The sequence below is a fragment of the Scyliorhinus torazame genome, chromosome 3 (genome assembly GCF_047496885.1).
Source record: "Scyliorhinus torazame isolate Kashiwa2021f chromosome 3, sScyTor2.1, whole genome shotgun sequence".
Classification (NCBI taxonomy): Eukaryota; Metazoa; Chordata; class Chondrichthyes; order Carcharhiniformes; family Scyliorhinidae; genus Scyliorhinus; species Scyliorhinus torazame.
This window is the reverse complement of record NC_092709.1, coordinates 206,399,803-206,420,089: the sequence shown is the minus strand read 5'-3', so window position 1 is coordinate 206,420,089 and position 20,287 is coordinate 206,399,803. Positions and strand designations below refer to the sequence as shown.

At 48.1% G+C, this 20,287-nt stretch overlaps 1 protein-coding gene across 2 annotated transcripts in view; it reads left to right on the top strand.

The window, feature by feature from the left end:
* Positions 1 to 20,287, top strand: part of LOC140408913 (uncharacterized) — a 299,625-nt gene that overhangs the window by 270,147 nt on the left and 9,191 nt on the right. For both annotated transcript variants that reach the window (XM_072496790.1, XM_072496791.1), the window contains one exon: positions 8,008 to 8,055. In XM_072496790.1, the coding sequence (XP_072352891.1) occupies positions 8,008 to 8,055 (48 nt within the window). The remainder of the gene's footprint in view (positions 1 to 8,007; positions 8,056 to 20,287) is intronic.

The following is a 20,287-nucleotide window of genomic DNA, read 5'->3' as shown; positions in this document are numbered from 1 at the left end:
CCCCGCCAGTGCCACGCGGTGACAGGTGTGCCAGCAGGTGGCAGATGTGTGCCACGGTTTCCCGGCTCATCCGGAGTCTCCTCCTGCATTCCCGGTCCGTGAGGTCCTGGTATGACTGCCGGGGCCGGTACACACGGGGCGCCCTCGGGTGCCTCCGTTGCCGTGGGGCCGCGACGTCCTCCTCCCCCTCCTCGTCCTGTCGGTCAGGTGTCCCTCCAGCCTGGGCGGCTGCCGCCTTCCCCTCTGCGGCAGCCTGCGCCGCCTCTCTGGCACGCTCCTCCTCCTCCTCCTCCTCCTCCTCCTCATCCAGGGCAACATAGACATGAGCGGCTGCCACCACGGCGGCCAACATCGCTGGATGGTCTGAAAACATGACGGCCTGGTGGGGGGGAGGGGAACGACGACATGTCATCATTGCCCATATCCCCTCCTCCCCCCAGCCAGGTGGCATGGACCGCATGGGTCCAACTGTTGGAGGCTGGCACCTGGCCAGGTGGACCAACTCATTTGCCCTCCCATCACCCACCCCGGCACGGCCCCCTCCCCAACCTCCACCCCAGCACGGACCCCCCCCCCAACCTCCACCCCGACACGGACCCCCTCCCCAACCTCCACCCCGGCACGGACCCCCTCCCCAACCTCCACCCCGGCACGGACCCCCTCCCCAACCCCCAACCTCCACCCCAGCACGGACCCCCCCAACCTCCACCCCGGCACGGACCCCCTCCCCAACACCCAACCTCCACCCCAGCACGGACCCCCCCCAACCTCCACCCCGGCACGGCCCCCTCCCCAACCCCCAACCTCCACCCCAGCACGGACCCCCCCCAACCTCCACCCCGGCACGGATCCCCTCCCCAACCCCCAACCTCCACCCCAGCACGGACCCCCCCAACCTCCACCCCGGCACGGCCCCCTCCCCAACCCCCAACCTCCACCCCAGCACGGACCCCCCCAACCTCCACCCCGGCACGGACCCCCTCCCCAACCTCCACCCCGGCACGGACCCCCCCCCAACCTCCACACCGGCACGGACCCCCTCCCCAACCTCCACCCCAGCACGGACCCCCCCCCAACCTCCACCCCGGCACGGACCCCCTCCACAACCCCCAACCTCCACCCCGGCATGGACCCCCTCCCGGCACTCCCCCGGAGCCCAGCCTACTCTAACCACCCCCCCCCCCCCCCCCCCCCCCCCCCCCGCCGCACACACACACAAGCCGAGACACACCTCTCCTCACGCAATCAGTCTGCGGCCACGCCATTTCCTGCCCAGAGCCAACCCCCCAGGCCGTCACTCACCTCCTCGCTGGTCGGCGTGAGCCTGGAGCACCGGGTCACGCCGATGAACAGGAGGTTTGATTCACGTCGACGTGAACGGTCATCACGTCGACGGGACTTCGGCCCATCCGGAAGGGAGAATATCGGCAGGCCGAAAATCGGCTGCCTTGCGCAGACCCGTGACATTCTCCGCGGCAGCGGCGCCATTAACGCCCCGCCGACTTTTCTCCCTTCGGAGACTTCGGCGGGGGCGGGGGCGGGATTCACGGCGGCCAACAGCCATTCTCCGACCCGGCGGGGGGTCGGAGAATGACGCCCGTCATCTTTCATACTCATGCTGCTGGCATCCAGCTCTACCTCTGAACTACCCTCAAACACCTTGGTGGTGGCAGAACACTTGCCGCACAATGTTCTCCGGTAACTTGATAGGCACAGGCTTTAATTCTGGAAGCAGTCCAATAAAACGTAACCAAACGGCAGTAGGAACTGTACTCTGCTGATTCAGAGATTTATTTTACGCCTATCTATATGGAGCTTCAAGGTGCGTTCCTAACGTATCAATTTACAGATCCTTCCAAAAACGCCAAAGGCAGACGATAAGAGCAGAAGAGCTTCCTGGTCAGCTATGTAATGGAAGATTGAAGCCTCCACCATTGCTATCTAAATTTCCAGACTATCACATGCATGTAATATGGCATGTTGCTCCAGCAACCTGGACTCCCTCAATGAACTGTAACACACCACCACCATATAAAGCTTATATCCTTCTGTATTTCCCATATTTACATTGTTTTGATATCATTTGCAAAAACATAGATTGTGCCTATAATAAGATTGCATAACTCTATATATTATTCCTCTTAATTCAAAGTAACTTATTTCAAATTGTCGCACAATTCAAATTTACTTAGCACTACATTCTGCCTTTACTCTAGTACTTACAGTACTTTTCCTAATTGGGTATAAAAAATGGTGTATAAAATGATGTTGAATTAATTAGGAACAGAGAGAATTACAAAAATGAGAGAGGCCCTAAAACTGATTCCCTGGTACCCTTTTTGCTAGTTTGGAGTTCCATAAAAACCTTGCAGCGCCAATAATAATGCATATATCTAAATCAACTGCCAAGGACTGCAGTATTTGGCTGCTGAACATAGTTCATTTAAATTGCAGCCAAAGCTGGTACTTCAATTCAGTTAATTATGCCACTGAGAAAGTTATTAGATTGCTTATACTATTGTTAAGTTTGAGTCACTGAGCTATTGCAAAGTCACATCATAGATTGTGCTTTTGATGCATTAATAGTAACAGGAGTAGGCCATTTAGGCCCTCGAACCTGTTCTGCTACTCAGTAAGGCGATGGCTTACCTGAATCCTAACACCATTTACTCACCTTACTTCTGTAACCTCAATAATCTCCTTTGTGTGAAAAAGTGTTTGCTGCCAGTGGCAGAAAGGAATTTAGCTAAATTAATTTTTATTCCGTTATCCACACACATGTTATGTTCCCATTCTCAAATCAGCAATTCATTTGTTTTTTCTTTCAGAATTGCTACTTCATTGGTTTTCATTATTTTGCACATACTTCATAGAGCTTACTTTTATTTAGATTTAGGTTTCAGGTTTCTGTGCAAAGTATATGATATAACTCTTAATTTCTTCAGTGGGACATCCAATGAGTTTATATTCAGATCTAGCACCATATTGAATTATTTAAATACATATTGCTGGAAGTATCACAGTCTCAAATAATTTCTGACATATATTCAAACAAATTGTTTTCATTATGAAAGCACCACATTGATAGATGTGTGCATGACTACCTTATGAACTGTGCAGTTAGCAGGAGCTGGTTTGCCTTAGCCGCAAAATTGGACCGGGTCCCAAAATGGGCTGGGGGATCATGATGAAAGATTATCTCACACCAGTTCGTTCAAACGCAAGCAGCTTCAAGCACAAGTGTGCAGCCAACGCTAAACACATTAATTGACTGCATTACATTAGCAAGAGGCACAAAATCTTAAAAGGCCACCGTAAGTTAAAGCTGACTTGCACTATTTAAAAGGAATGAGCATTGTGGCTGGGGCAGGTGCAGGAAATCATTCTACAACTGATTCTGACCTGTGAAAGACACCAGGGTGCCACAACATGCCAGAGGGTGAGCTCCGCGATTTGCCAACACTGTACTTGAGACTTTGGCAAAGGAGATAGTGAGGAGGAGGGTTGCCATTTATATTCAGGGGGATAAAGGGATTGTCTTACGAAAAAAGGTTAAGCAGGATGGGCCATACCCATTGGAGTTTAGAAGAATGTGAGGTGATCTTGTGAAAAAGTCAAATCTTTTCATGGGCGAAATTCTCCGGTATTGGCGCGATGTCCGCCGACCGGCGCCAAAAACGGCGCAAATCAGTCGGGCATTGGGCCGCCCCAAAGGTGCAGAATCCTCCGCATCTTGGGGGGCCGAGCCCTAACGTTGAGGGGTTAGGCCCACGCCAGACTGATTTCCACCCGCTGGCGGAAGTGCCCCGCCAGCTGGCGTGGAAATGACATTGCCTGGCGGCGCATGCGCGGGAGCGTTAGCGGCCGCTCACGGCACCCCGCGCATGCGCAGTGGAGGGTGTCTCTTCTGCCTCCGCCATGGTGGAGACCGTGGCGAAGGCGGAAGGAAAAGAGTGCCCCCACGGCACAGGCCCGCCCGCGGATCGGTGGGCACCAATCGCGGGCCAGGCCACCGTGGGGGCACCCCCCGGGGCCAGATCGCCCCGTGCCTCCCCCAGGACCCCAGAGCCCATCCATGCCGCCTTGTCCCGCCTGTAAGAGAGGTGATTTAATCCACGCCGGCGGGACAGGCATCCTAGCAGTGGGACTTCGGCCCATCCGGGCTGGAGAATCGCGGGGGCGGGGCCCGCCAACCGGCGCGGCGCGATTCCCGCCCTCGCCGAATATCCGGTGCCGGAGAATTTGGCAACCGGCGGGAGCGGGATTCACGCCAGCCCCCGGTGATTCTCCGACCCGGCGGGGGGGTCGGAGAATCTCGCCCCATATATTTAATGTTGCACATTGCAATTTTGTAAATTTCTTTAAAAAGAATCACCATGTCCTTATTACCTGATGACATCACTGCTGATACTATTTGACCTGTAGGTTAGATTAAAAACAATTGATTAATAGTTTTTCAGCCTCCTGTAAAATAACACATTAGCACTTCCGGTGACGACGATATGCTGAGAAGTCGCACATCAGGGGGCTTTCCTCCCGTAAACCTGCAAAATAGCCACGTTTCAGTGGAAAACCGCCTAAAAACTCAACAATTCACCCCCCACGACCTTAGCAGAACAACAGGGGAAAAGCGGTGTAGGGTGCGGTAGCCGAAGCTCTGGCACAAATGCAGCTCGCCCTGGACAAAGCTGGAAAGCGATTAGGGGCCCAGGAGGCGACGATCACAGACCTGTAAAGGGCCACTACGGACCAGCATGACCGGATTGTCACCCTGAAAAAAGAGATGGTGAGGTTGGTCGCAACACAGGACAGCCTAAAAGGAAAGGTCGAGGACCAAGAAAACCAGGCAAGGTGGCAAAATATACGAACCGTGGGCCTGCCAGAGGGAGATCGAAGGTAGGGACCCCACAGACTATATGGCCCAAATGTTGGGCAACCTGGTGGGAAGGGAGACCGTCCCCAACCCACCAGAAATAGACCGAGCCCACTGATCATTCCAACCAAAACCCAAAGCCGGAGACCAGCCAAGGGCAGTTATAGCGAAAATGCACTGATACCAGGACCGGGAGAGAATCCTGCACTGGGTCAGGCAGTCCAAAAACTGCAACTGGGAAGGTCATAAGATAAAAATATACCAGGACATTGGGACTGACTTGGCCAAGCATCGGGCCGAGTTCAACAAGGCAAAGAGCAGCGTATGGTTTGGTATGTTGTACCCAGCCAAGCTCTGGGTCACGTACCAGGGCAAAGAACATTTTTTACAGTTCCGGCGGGGGAGGATAAGTTTGTCATGGAATGCGGGATGGAAAAGCAGCAACAGGGAAAACGATGAGGAGCCCATGGAAAGAAACGGCAACGCCGCAATGGGCTGACATGGGGGGAGGGGAGAGAAGAACCCCCCCCCCCACTGCAACCTGTACAATCAACAGCAGGCCACCACCAAAGAGACCGCTTTACACCGGAGAATGTGGCCTCATTCTGAACAACAAGGGTAGCGATAGAGGGAAGGATTAGTGGTGTCCAGAAAAGTACAGGGTAAGACAGGGGATAGAGCGGGTAGGAATTTCAGAGAGCGGGCGAGGAAAGGGAAAACAGTAACTCCTGGGAGGGGAGCCACCACACTAGCAGGAAAACTAGCGCTGGGACTCATGGAAAAGACCAGTCCATACTTGCCGGGTACTGGGTAGCCTTCTTCGCGACTATGTCCAAAGTGGTGAGGATTAGGGTGGAGCCATGCCCGAATGTGGTGGTGTTCGGGTTATCAAATCAGCCAGATCTCTTCATGGGGAGGAGGGCCGAAGCTCTTGCCTTTGCCTCCCTGATCGCCCGCCGTAGAATCCTGCTTGGCTGGCGCTCAGCAGCTGCAGACATGTTGTGCAACCTATTGGAATTTCTCCAAATGAAGAAAATCAAATTCGCCATCCGTGGGTCGGAAGATGGCTTCCTCAAAACATGGGAGCCATTCACCCGGCTGTTTCAGAACCTGTTTGTGGCCAGCAACTAGGTAGCCAAGGATAAAGAGAAAGTAACCAAGACACAAAAGGGAAGAAGGGAGGGGGGGAGGGGTGTCCGGGGAAATAAGAAAGCGCAACCAAACCCAGCAAGAGAGCCAGGGATCACTGTTAAGGGTGGGGGGGGGGGGGGGCAGGAACAACAACGGAGGGAGCCAAAAGGGAGAAAAGGGAAGGGAACACAGGCAGGAAGGCGGCATGGGGGGAAAAAAACAGTGAAAAGAAGAAACGATGAAATAAACCCATGTAAATAGCAAAAACTGACCGTGATGTAAATAATGTTCGGGGCATCGCAAAATTCTTATTGTTCTGTGTGTATTTATATTTTGTTATGTATACCAAAAACACAATAAAAACATTTTTAAAAAAAACACATTAGCAAGGATTTCACTATTCTTGATACCTCTTACTATTGAGAAGGTGAAGGATAAGAAATGAATTCACAATTTTTATTAACCATAGTGTTACTAAGAGAAAATAAATTACACTTATATAGCATCATCAGAAGATTCCAAAGTAGTTCTGAACCAGTGCACCATTAGATGTGAAATCCTTAATGATATGTTAATTTAAAAAAAACATTTGTTTAGTTTGCTTATGGCAAGGATTAACAAATGTTACTGAGATTAGTGACAATTTAATATGTTTTACTGGTGTTGGCCTGAGGATGACTGTTGACCAGGACATATTTAGAACACACTGCACTTTTTCAAAAAATGGGATGGATTCCTTAACATCCTGTTAAGGATGAGCTGGCGTATAGGACTTGGTATCATGGGCTGAATTCTCCGTTATTAAGACAATGTCCCCAAGCCGGCGTCAAAACGGTGGAGTTTTACTTCTGAAATTCCTGGAAAAAAGTGTAACGAATTCACAGCCATGTAGGGGCTAGCAGGGACCCGGATTGAATTTCGCAGCTTTTGCTGCCGATACGGGCCCCCGCACTTCCGGGTCAGAGGCCGCACATGCGCACGGTGGCGGCCACCAGCGGCCGCCCCGTACTCCATGGTGGACTCAAACCGCGGAGGTAAACCAAAAAGGAGGCCCCCCCCCCCCATCGGCCGCGCGCCCGACCCTCAAACCTCACACATCAATTCCCTGGCTGCCGAGAAGACCCCCCCCCTGGCCTCCGATCGTCCTGCCCCCGACCAGGACGGACTCGGACTGAGTCCGCAGCCGCCACGTGAATATCCCGACCGGCAATAGCAGGTTAGTTCTACGCCTTCGGGAACTCGGCCGGTCGGGGGCGGAGGGTGTCGGAGCGGGCCTCTGGCAATGGCCTCCGGCGGCGGGTGTACTCCCCGGTGACGCCGATTTTCGGTGCCCGGAGAATCGCCGAACCGGCGCCGGGCCCTGATTACGGCATCAAACTGGATTTTCTGCCCCAGCGCCGGCCGCTATTATGACGTTGGGATGCGGAGAATCCAGCCCCATATCTCTTCTGAAGTAAAATTACACCAACAGTGAGAACCTGCTCAGTAATTGTCAGCCCCTATTATGTGCTCAGGTTGTACAGTGGAACTTAACCCAAAACCTGCTCATCCACGGAACTAAGCCACTGAGCCATTGGGTAACAACAGCACCATAGGACAGAGCAAAGGAACAGGAGTAGACCATTCAGCTCCCTGTGTCTGTTCTACTACTGGGTAATTCTTGCTCTGTATCTTAAATCCATTTACCTGCTTTTGCTCCATATCACTTGCCAATTGTTCTTATTAAAAATCTGTTGATCTCCATCTTGTTAATTTCAATAGATCCAGCATCCATGGCCTTTTGGGGAAGATAATTCCAGATTATATTTTCATTTCTGTAGTTACTTGTGTGAATAGAACTTCCTTGAACTTTTTCTATTTTCCAGTCTAAACATGTGTGATATTTTGGAACTGTGTTAAAGGAATGTGAAAACAACATTTAGAATTTCAGTTGCCTTAATGGTACTTTTCATTATTTTCATCTCATTATTTGTTTTAATTGAATGATTCTTTTCTAATCACAGGGGCTTACCGAAATCCCAGGCAGCACCTGTAACCTACAGTTAAGCTTGGTAAGAACAGTAGTTAATGTTGCGATGGAAAACTTGACTCACAGTTTTATGTAACCGTAGTGGTTGAATGTAATACATTGTGTTAAGAAAAAGCTCCAAGATACTATGACCTCATAGAAACTGTTAAGCCCCAATGTTTTTACTATCCCAATTTTTCTGCCCAATTTCTCCCTGGCAACTCTTTGATGGCACCAAGGTGCAGGCGCCCTCAGCGATGCTCCTCAGAGATTGAGCAATGCTCTGCAGTGCCTCGGCAATGCCCACCTGCGACTGGGACAAACTCCGCGGCGCCTCGGTCATTCCCATCTTAGAGAGCGACATATCCTGCAGCACCTCATCAAGGTCAGCCTGTTACATTCCCCCAGTCAATCGGACATTCTTCGAGACCCTCAGCCATGGCCGTCACCGACTGCGCGACGCCTCGGACACCATCACCAATGGTGCTGATGCCGTGCACCAGGCTCTCCACTGCCACCGACACTCTAGCAATGTTGGACTTGGCGCCACGCATTGCCGCCGACAACTCCTGCGCCCGTAGCCTCTGGGACTCCCCCAATTGGCTATGGACCTACTGGACAATCCCTCTGATTGTCCTGACCACACCCTAACGTCCCCATCAGCTCCGGGTAATCGTGTACCAGAGGCTCAGCATCAGGCTAGGGCCCAGCTGGGTCCTGGGATCCAGCAGCCCTCCGACTGCGTCTCGCCTGGGGGTTTCTGCATCCATCTGATGTGCATTAGCAGCTGTGTGATGATCACCAGATTGTGCCCCAAAAGCCTAACAAACGTTTCCCACCGAAGTGCGTGTATCTGCACTGGTGAAGGGTGGGGATTACAGCTGTGACGCATCGATCTTGTCTTCCTTGGAGATCTCTTCCAAGGTGTTCTCATGGGAAACTGGAGAGGGGGCCACCCAATATGGGCTGGTGCCGTTGGCTGGAGGACCTGTGGGAGAATGGATATTTGGTCACTGGGAGGGATGGGTCATTCAGTAAGACAATAAAAACTCATGTTTGACAGGTCCTCAGGGTGGAGCCGGCTGGTTCCTCACCTCTGCAACTTCCACTAACCTCTGCGTGGGTGACTGCCCTGTACTCGGCCGCCACGTCACCTCCAGGACCCGTTCCTCGAAGGTGGTGAGGATTCTTAAGTCTGGCGCCCTGCCGCCAGTCTGGACCCTCTCTCAACAGGTGTGCGAGAGCTTGTCCTGTGGAGACACAGAGAGTGTATGATTAGCCACATGAGTGGTTCACAGTGGTGGGCAGGTGTGAAGGAAGGGCTGGGTGGGGGAGGTTTAAATGGAGAGGGGGGGGGTGAAGGGAGGATTGTGGGTCGCATGGAGAGTTGGAGGAGGGGGATGCTCGTGTGGGGGCAGAAATGTCTCCGGGGCGTTGGTGTCGACTCATCCATTCTGCCAGGTGTAGGTTGTTGACCTTTTTACAGCACTGGAGGCCAGTCGTCTGGTTATACTCCCAGAGCTTACAGCCGCTGCCACTTCGTCCCAAGCAGCACTGGCCGCCCTGTGGCTTACCCTCTGGGACCCTCGGGGGAACAGGACGCCCTTCCTGGCCTCCACCGCATCTGGGAGCCTGGCCAGGTCTGCATCGCCGAATCTTCAGGCCGATATTCCCAGCGCCATGATTGTGAGCTGACTGGGATTAGCTGTGTAGGGGCTGTTTAAGTTCTGATTTACCTTGTTAGCATGGTCGCGGAGAATGGACTGGCAAGCCTTCATTTGCGCCGAGAAGCGCGTGGGGCCTCATTAAGTGGACCAATTAACGTTGAATAGCATTGCCAGCCTCTCTGGGCCGAGCGTCGGGATGCTCGCGGCTGTTCCGGCTCGCTACCACACTTGGAAACCTTTCCGGAGAATCGCGCCCTTAGTGTGCAAAGGTTAGATTGAGTTACGGAAATGGGATGAGGGAATGAACTGAAGTAGGGTGCTCTTTCAGAGGGTCGGTGCATTTGATGGGCCAAATGACCTCTTTCTGCACTGTCGGGATTCTATTCTATCTCCCCTGTTGCAGATGTTCCCTTTTGTTCTTCTTTTTATCCTCCCCTTTTTCACTTGCTCAAAGCCTATTATGTTTCTAGCTTGTCATGTGGTGCCCAGATCTGAACACAGAACTCTAGGTCTGCTGGGTTCCAGCCTTATGTCAGCTGTCCTGGTATATGCCAGCACCATTATGGATTTTCAGCTCCCTTGTCCGTTAGTTTACTTGTATCCCTGATGGCTTGGTACACCTTTCTTCATGCTATCACTCTCTTCCTTCATCACTGGATTATGTTTGACCATATGTTTGTCACATCTTTCTCTTGAAGATTAAGTCCTGTTTCATTGGGGATGAGTTAGCTCAGTTGGCTAGAACATGGTGCCCAATGATGCCAGCAGTGTGGGTTCAATACCCTGTACTGCTTGGGGAAGTTCATGGAGGTTTACCTTTCCCCATGCTTGATGCGGAGTGATACCCCCTCAAGCTAAATAACCACTTGTCTTTCTCTAAAGGAGAGAGTTGTCTATGGTCCTTTATGTACTACGGTTCCTTACCTTGCCTTATCCTGTCTTATTTGACACCATAAATCAACTTTCTAAGATGCTCTTTGAGCATTCTTTGCTGGTTTCACTTAGATTACATTCAGTGGATCAGAGTGTCTCCCAGAGGAACACAACATACTTGACTATCAATTGAAAACATAATTTAAAGTTTGTTACCTGGGGCAAAATTCTCCTACCCGCCCCGCCACATTTCTGCCCCGACCGGCCGGCGGGAGTCTCCGTAACACCGGCCGGTCAATGGGGTTTCCCATTGTGGGGCAGCCCCATGCCGTCGGGAAACCCCCGGGCGCCGGCAAAACGGAGACTCCCGCCGGCGGAGAATGACGCCCCTGGTTTCCCACTGAGATGTAATAGGTGACTAACACTTCAAAGAAATCAGTGTTTAACTGTAAAGTGAAATTTCCCCAGAGGCTGTAAGTTAGCTGTTGCACAATGCAAAATATTATACAATCACTTTCTCAGTGATAACTTCATAGTTTCAAATTTAAAAAGGGAAAAAGAACACTTTTGTCAAGATATGGGCCGGGATTCTCCCCTACCCGGCAGGGCGGAGGGTCCCGGCGAGATAGAGTGGCGGGTACCACTCTGGCGTCGGGCCGCCCCTTAGGGGCCAAGCCCTCACCGTGAGGGGCTAGGCCCGCGCCAGAGTGGTTTCCGCTCCACCGGCTGGCGTGGAAGGCCTTTGGCGCCACGCCAGCCGGAGCTGAAAGGACTTTGTCGGCTGGCGGAAGTCCACGCATGCACGGGAGCGTCAGCGGCTGCTGACGTCATCCCCGCGCATGCGCAGGGGAGGGTCTCTTCCGCGTCGGCCATGGTGAAGGCTATGGCCGAGGCGGAGGGAAAAGAGTGCCCCCCACGGCACAGGCCCGCCCGCGGATCGGTGGGCCCCGATCGCAGGCCAGGCCACCCGTGGGGGCACCCCCTGGGGCCAGATCGCCCCGTGCCCCCCCCCCCAGGACCCCAGAGCCCCGCCCGCGCCGCCTTGTCCCGCCGACAGGACTGGCATGACAGCAGCGGGACTTTGGCCCATTGCGGGCCGGAGAATCGCCGGGGGGGCCCGCTGACCGGCACGGCGCGATTCCCGCCCCCGCCGACTAACCGGTGCCGGAGAATTCGGCGGCCGGTGGCGACGGGATTCACGCCAGCCCCTGGCGATTCTCTGACCTGGCGGGGGGTCGGAGAATCCCGCCCCAGATCAATAATAATATCACCACCATGGTAGTGATTCTCATTGCTGCATGTTTTGTGATTCTCATTGCTGTAACTGACCTGTTGACAAAGAGGAAATGAAAGAGCATTGGGACAGTTTGACAAGGTCCCTCGTGGCAGGCTGATGCAAAAGATTAAATCACATGGGGTCAGGTGTGAATTAGCTAGATGGATTCAGAACTGGCTTGGCCATAGCAGGCAGAGGGTAGCAGTGGAAGGGTGATTTTACGAATGGAGGTCTGTAACTCGTGGTGTTCCGCAGGGATCAGTACAGAACAAATTGCTGTTTGTAATATGTATAAATGACTTGGAAGAAAACATAGCGGATCTGATTAGCAAGTTTGCGGATGATACTAAGATTGCTGGAGTTGCGGATAGTGATGAAGATTAGCAAAGAATACAGCAGGAAATAGATCGGCTGCAAAATTGGGCGGAGAAATGGCAGATGGAATTTAACCCGGACAAATGCGAGGTGATGCATTTTGGTAGATCCATTTCAGGTGGGAGCTATAAAATAAATGGCAGAACTATCAGGAGCATAGACACACCAAGAGATCTGAGCGTGCAGGTCCACAGATCCTTAAAAGTGGCAGTACAGGTGGAAATGGTGGTAAAGAAAGCATATGGCATGCTTGCATTCATCAGACAAGGCATCGAGTATAAAAGTTCGCTAATTATGTTACAGGTGTATAGAATGTTGATTAGGCCACATTTGGAATACTGTGTCCAATTCTGGTCACCACACTACCAGAAGGATGTGGAGGCTTTGGAGAGAGTATAGAAAAGGCTTCCCAGGATGTTGCCGGGTATGGAGGGTATTAGCTATGAGGAAATATTGAATAAAATGGGATTGTTCTCCCTAGAAAGTACAATCCTATCAAAGTGATCTATCCCTTCTTATTTTTCAGTTCGACCCACATAGACTCAGTGGGCAAATCTTTGGATATAACCCCTCTCTGTACTGCCGTGATATTCTCCCTAATCAAATCCGTAACTCCCCCTCATCTCTTACCTCCTGTTCTATCTTTCCAATAGCATATGTACCCTGGAACATTGAGCTGCCAGTCCTGCCCCTCCCTTAGCCATGTTTCAGTAATAGCTACAGTACCCCAGTCCCATGTACCCACCCATGCCCTGAGTTAATCTGCCTTGCCCGTTAGGCCTCTTGCAATGAAATAAATGCAATTTAATCTAGACTTTCCTTGCTCTCTGCCATGCTTTCTCAGACCATCTGCCGGTCACATTTTGTGTGTGTTTTATTTTTCTTAGCCTTACTGGACCCATTCACTGAGTTATCCACAGTCTCTGCAGTCTGTACTGTGGCCCCTTTTGATTTTTGACTTTGGTTTCTCTGACTTTCACTTTTCCCCTGACTGCCTTTTGTTTCTGTCCCCACTTTACTTCCCTCTGACTTCCTGCACAGTTCCCATCCCCCTGCCACATTAGAACATAGAACATAGAACATTACAGCGCAGTACAGGCCCTTCGGCCCTCGATGTTGCGCTGACCTGTGAAACCACTCAAAAGCCCATCTACACTATTCCCTTATCGTCCATATGTCTATCCAATGACCATTTGAATGCCCTTAGTGTTGGCGAGTCCACTACCGTTGTAGGCAGGACATTACACACCCTTACTACTCTCTGAGTAAAGAACCTACCTCTGACATCTGTCTTATATCTATCTCCCCTCAATTCAAAGGTATTCCCGCTCTTGCTAGACATCACCATCCGAGGAAAAAGGCTCTCACTGTCCACCCTATCCAATCCTCTGATCATCTTGTATGCCTCAATTAAGTCACCTCTTAACCTTCTTCTCTCTAACGAAAACAGCCTCAAGTCCCTCAGCCTTTCCTCATAAGATCTTCCCTCCATACCAGGCAGCATTCTGGTAACTCTCCTCTGCACCCTTTCCAATGCTTCCACATCCTTCCTATAATGCGGCAACCAGAATTGCACGCAATACTCCAAATGCGGCCGCAGCAGAGTTTTGTACAGCTGCAACATGACCTCATGGCTCCGAAACTCAATCCCTCTACCAATAAAAGCTAACACACCGTACGCCTTCTTAACAACCCTCTCAACCTGGGTGGCAACTTTCAGGGATCTATGTACATGGACACCGAGACCTCTCTGTTCATCCACACTGCCAAGAATCTTACCATTAGCCCAGTACTCTGTCTTCCTGTTATTCCTTCCAAAATGAATCACCTCACACTTTTCTGCATTAAACTCCATTTTCCACCTCTCGGCCCAGCTCTGCAGCTTATCTAAAAACCTCTGTAACTTGTAACATTCTTCTGCACTGTCCACAACTCCACCAACTTTAGTGACATCTGCAAATTTACTCACCCATCCTTCTACGCCCTCCTCCAGGTCATTTATAAAATTTATATTAGTTTAAACCCTCTCCAGCAGCACTGGACAATCATGTAGCTGGTATGATCACCTCTCTTGGATATGTCGTCAAAGAAAGGACAAAAGTCATACCATCATAAGTTACATCTCAATATACAGAACAAGATTACACTCCCTTCAGTGCTACATCTCATTGTTTCATATTCCGTGATTTTCATCTCCAACACCCAATCCAGAATCCATTCCACATGTTGATTGCTTTTTGTGTGAAGAGGATCTTCTTATTATCAATTCTACAGTTACGTTTCACCAGCTTGAATCTATGTCTCCTTGTCCTACTCCCACTGTTTAATTTAGATACTCCAGCGTTACCTTTTGATAATTCCTATCACCTCATGTGACACCTTTGCTCTCAAGGCTGAAGAGCCCAATTTTCTCCAGTACGTGTTCAGAACTCAGATCCCTGATACCAGGGATCAAAGCTGTGGCACTTCTCTGCACTGCCTCCTGCATATGAACGCTTCCCATTTTCTCATTGCCCATAACCACACAGTGTTCAAGGTGTGGCATTGTGCAGTTTGGTCACAATCTTCTCTGATTTGTACTCTGTTGTTTTCTATGTGTCATTCATCAACCTATTGACTTTAAACATTGCTACTCCACATTGTTTGGTTATGTTTAGCAGCGAGTTTACTAAGTGCCTTTCGTCCATAACTAATTTCAACACCACACCATCCATGGAGTAGATATATTACCCATTTCTTTTTGTTCTTAAAGAAATAAATATTTGCATTTAGATACAACCTCAGTATGTCACAAAGCACTTTACAGCCAATGTTGGAGTCCTGGAGCAGCACTCCACTAGTCACAGCCTACCAACTTGAAAATGGCTCAATTATCCTACTTCCTGCTTCCTGTCTGTTAACCCAACTTCTATCCATTCCAATATATCATCCTCAGATGCATGAACCCTCATCTTGTGTGTTAACATTTGTGTGGCACCTTAAAAAATGCCTTTTGGAAATCCATGTTTACTACATCTACTAGTATCCTTTATCTACCCTACTTTTTACATACTCAAAAAACTCCTTTTCGGAAAACCATGTTGACTTATTCCAATCATATTGTGCTTTTCTAAGTACATTGTTAAAACTTACATAATGAAGGATTTCAGCATTTTTCCAATGACTGATGTCATTTTCCAATAACTTTTCCAATAACTGGCCTATACCTTTTTCCACTTTCCCTCCTTTCTTCAATAGTGGTGTCACATTTGCCAGCTTCCAATTTGCTGGGACTGCTCCAGAATCTAGGGAATATTGGAAAATCATAGTGAATGTATCCACTCTTTCGACAGCTATCTCTTTTAGAACCCTAGGATATCGGCCATCAGTTTCTGGTGATTGTTTTAAATTTTAGTCCCTTGTGTATCTCCAGTACTTTTTCACTGCTGCTATTAATTACCTTACTTTTCTCACTCTTAATGGCCCCTAGGTTAAACTGTATCCCTGGTATGCAACTTGTGTCTTCTACTGCGAAGATAAATATTTGTTCAATATCGCTCTCATTTCTTTATTTCCCACGATAACATCTCCTGTCCCTGCTTCTAAGGGAACAATGTTTTTTTTAGCTGCGCTCTTTTCATATGCTCAGAAAAGCTCTGACAATCTGTTTATATTCTTGGCTACTTTACTCTCATATTCTATTTTTTCTCTTTTTATCAATGTTTTGGTGACCCCCTGCCCACTCTTAATCCTCAGGCTTACTACTTTTCTGTGCAACATTATAAGCTTCTTCTTCGAATCCAATACTATCTTTAACCTCCTTTTTAATCCATGAATGGATCTACCTTGCTAACTTTTTGTTTTTCAGTGGAATGTATTTTTCTTGAGCATTTTGAATTATTTCTTCAAATGCTTCCCACTGTTTATTTACCATCATAACTTTTAGACTATTTGCCCAAAAACCTTAGCCAACTCTCTCCTCATACCTGTGTAATTGGCCTTTTCTTAAGTTTAAAATTCTTGGTTATAAATGGAGGATGTCATTTTCAAACTGAAAGTGGAATTCAATTGTATGATGATCATTATTTCCCAGTGGATCTTTTGCTATGAAATTTCTAATTAACTTGACTCATTGCACAATAATTGATCAAATATAGCTTTAACCCTAGTTGGTTCCACAACAATTCACTCCAAGAAACTGTCACAAAATAATTGTATAGAACTCATCTTCCAGATCACCTTTGTCAATTTGGTCCAATCTATATGAAGGTTGAAGTCCCTCATAATTATCGTGTTGCTTTTGTTACAAGTTCCAATAATTTTGTGTTTAATTCACTGTCCAATGGTATAAATATTCTTGGGGTCTATAAACTACTCCCACCAGTGTATTTTGAGCCCTAATATTCCTAATATCCACCCATACTGATTCTACATCTTGATTTTCTGAGCCAAGTTCCTTTATTACTAATGTCCATATGTCATCCTTTATTATCAATGTTACCCACTTCCTTTTCCTTTCTGTTTGTCTTATTTACACGCCACAAGAACCTTAAATTTGTTGAATAATTACAGGAGCTGAGACTTCCTCATTGCTACTTTTTGGGTGCCAACACCTGCCTCACTTGCAGTCACACCCATCTGTCCCTGACCACAGACCAAAACAGAAGTGCTGCCTAAACCTCCTTCCTGAGGCTTAGAGTAGTTTCTGACCATTATGGTTTAAAATGTGTATGTGCATGTTTGGGGAGGGGGGTGGGCGCAAATAATTCATAGTGACTCTGCTTTTGCCACGTGATATTACAATTGACAATGGCATTGACTGATTATCCCATTTTGAAAAACACATTTTTCAAGTCATGCCAGAATGGTTCATTCAGTTTTCAGTATTTAAGACCAGATTTGACAAATTAAAGCTCGTAATTATTATGTTTTATCTGTTATCTGCTTTAATTGGGATGTAGTAAGAGAAAATAATTTAAAATGGATTTGAAAACTAAAATATTTACTTCAACTCCTTTCTGAGTCTCTCTGCCTCCCAAAATTCTCTACTTCACAAATTACTTTAACTGGCTTTCTACTTTAATTACAACTTTCCCCTGTTTTTAAAGCTTGATTATGCATGGCAATGGTAATTATTTGAAAGTTATGTAATTTTAAACAAAATGTTTGTTTCTATTTCTCCATTTGAGATGCTTATGGCATTTGTAAATGATTTCTTGTGTGATATTGGGTTGTAATTAAGCTCCTGGCAGCTTAAACATTCAATGAAGTGCAGCTTGTAATCCACAAATTTATTCCAGTTGCCATAGGCGGATTGTAGTTTTTTAACATCTAGTAATTATTATGATAAAACCATATTTGTGATGTACAAATTAGTCAATTTGCTCTTTGAACGTGCCTGAGGCAAGCATATGTGCTACAATTATTAGCTGTAATGTTAATTTATAATATTGCTGGAAACTGTTCTGAAGAGTAATTTCGGAAAGTGCAGTTTTGTTATTGCAACAGAGTTTTGGAAGTAAATAGTTCAAAAGTATTGTAGCTAAGTTCTGGAATTTGCTGTATTAAAATTAATTGAGTGCATTGTATCATCATAAGCTCACCAAAACTGTATTAGAAATATCGAACAATATTGTGGGATGCAATAAATAAGAACTGGCAGGTTAACATTCAGATTAACACATTGACATGGACAGGAACAGTGCAACGCAAGATTAAGAACCGGAGTATGCCATTTGGCCCTTTGAGCTAGTCCTTCCATTCGATCAGATCATGGCTGGTCTGATTGTGGCCTTTTTTCTATCTGCCCCCAATAACCCTTGACTCCCTTGTTTGTCAAGAATGCATGTAACGCAGCCTTGAATAAATTCAATCACCAAGCCTCCACTGCTGTCTGGGGAAGAGAATTCCATAGATCAGTGACCCTCTGAGAGAAAATAAAAATCCTCTTATATCTGTCTTGAATAGGGGACAACATGGTGGCACAGTGGTTAGCACCGCTGCCTCACAACACCGAGGACCCGGGTTCGATCCTGGCCCCGGTCCCGATCACTGTCCATGTGGAGTTTGCACATTCTCCCTGTGTGTGTCTCACCCCAAAGATGTGCAAAGTAGGTGGTTTGTCTATGGTAAATTACCCCTTAATTGGAAAAATTAAAAAATATATATCAATCTTAAATGGGAGATAGTCTTATTTTTAAACTGTGACTCCTAGTTTTAGCTTCCCCCACAAGAGGAAACATCCTCCTGGTATCCACCCTGTCAAGTCCCCTCAGGATTTATATTTCAATGCGATCACCTCTCATTATTCTAAACTCCAACAGGTATAGGACCAACCTGTTCAGCCTTCCTTCATTAGGTAAGCCCTTCATTCCAGGAATCGTTAAACCAATAATTATAATGGGCATAATTTATAAATCTATTGAATATCTACTGTAATTTATTTCCCTCCACTTGATGCCTATGAAATTGGGAAGAATGTGAATTATTCACCCATGTTCAGTCTTGGTGTTTGCAGAATGGACAGTAGCGTGTCAGCCCAATCCCAATGCCAATCAGGGTGGGTGTGTAATGGTGGCAAATCCTCTAGTGCCCATTTTCCACCATTACCCTTTTTAAAATGGCAGTCCAGCTGCCCAAAACACGTGGCATCCTTCTCCTGTTCCAACGTGTATATTCCATGAAAGCATTTTCAAAAACCCTAAGCAGCAGAGGTACAGGTGGATTTTTAAAATTTATTTCAAAATGGAAAGATACATCAATTATGTTCCAGCTGATATGACACAACTTTCATAACTTATACTGTGCAGCACCTGTGTTAATACAATTGGGCATGCATTCAGATGCACGAGGAACCCCACTCCCTCCCCACTGCCACACCAATATTATTCAAAGGGCCAGCCACACAATTTACAGGTGGAGGGATTTTTTTAGCTACTGTGCAAAGCTTTGGAAGTGATCTGGAGAGTTTGTTTGGAGGTATAATGGTGAATTGTTAGATTTGGCAGGGAAGGTTCTGCATCCTTACAGGGAAGTCAGGGGTCTGCTGACCTATCCGCACAAAGACTTTAACAGTTATGGGGCAGCAGTTGCAGGAAGCTCTGCACTGAGTGTGGAGAAGGAGGAGATATCTCCAAGAAAGGTTTTCAGGGAGCATCTCCACCTCACCATTGCCTAAGACACTTGTGATTCACCGAAGATGTGGCCACAGAACTGCACCACCTCTTTCAGCAGAACATGCAGCATCACACCAGGTGAGGATGGCATTGCTAGTCAACATTAAGATCACCATCGTTCTAAACTTCAATGAGAGATTCTTCCAGATAGGAGCTGGCAACATTCTCAATGTATTCCAGTTCACTGACCATCGCTCCATCCAGGGTAGTAAGTTGGAACATGGTTGATGATGGATGCCCTGTATGTGAGGAGAGACAAATTTAATAATTTTCTCTCTAAAGCAGAGAGAAGCAGGATGAGCGGACATGCAGCTTTGTCACGGTAGCAGGGTTCCCACTGGTGCAGGAATCCTTCAACTGCATTCACGTGCTTCTGCAGGCTCCATGTATCAATGTGGAGAGGTACAGGAACTGCAAAACTCTCCAATCCATTAATGTGCGATCAACGTGCTCCCATTCATAAACTATCATGTCAGACAATGCCCACTATCCTTGCAGCAGCCACAATGCCTTCATCCTGAAGGACTCAGCCATGTCTAAGCTCTCCACAAGCCTGGTGCCATGTTGGAACTGGACTCTTTTTTAAAAGTGTAGTATTACAAACATGTATCAAAACAGGTTACAGCACATAAACACCCCGGGAAACATTCTTCACAGCAATAAATTATACAGTTTGTACAAACTTTTCCCCTTTCTCCCCCTCCCCCCCCCCCCCCCCCCCCCCCACCATGACGAACAGTTCCACAAACACTGTCACTGTCACAAACAGAACAAGGCCAGCAGCGTGGATTCAATTCCCGTACCAGCCTCCCCGAACAGGCGCCGGAATGTGGCGACTAGGAGCTATTCACAGTAACTTCATTGAAGCCTACTTGTGACAATAAGCGATTATTATTATTAAGCATCCCCCACCTTTTCTCAAACTCCCCT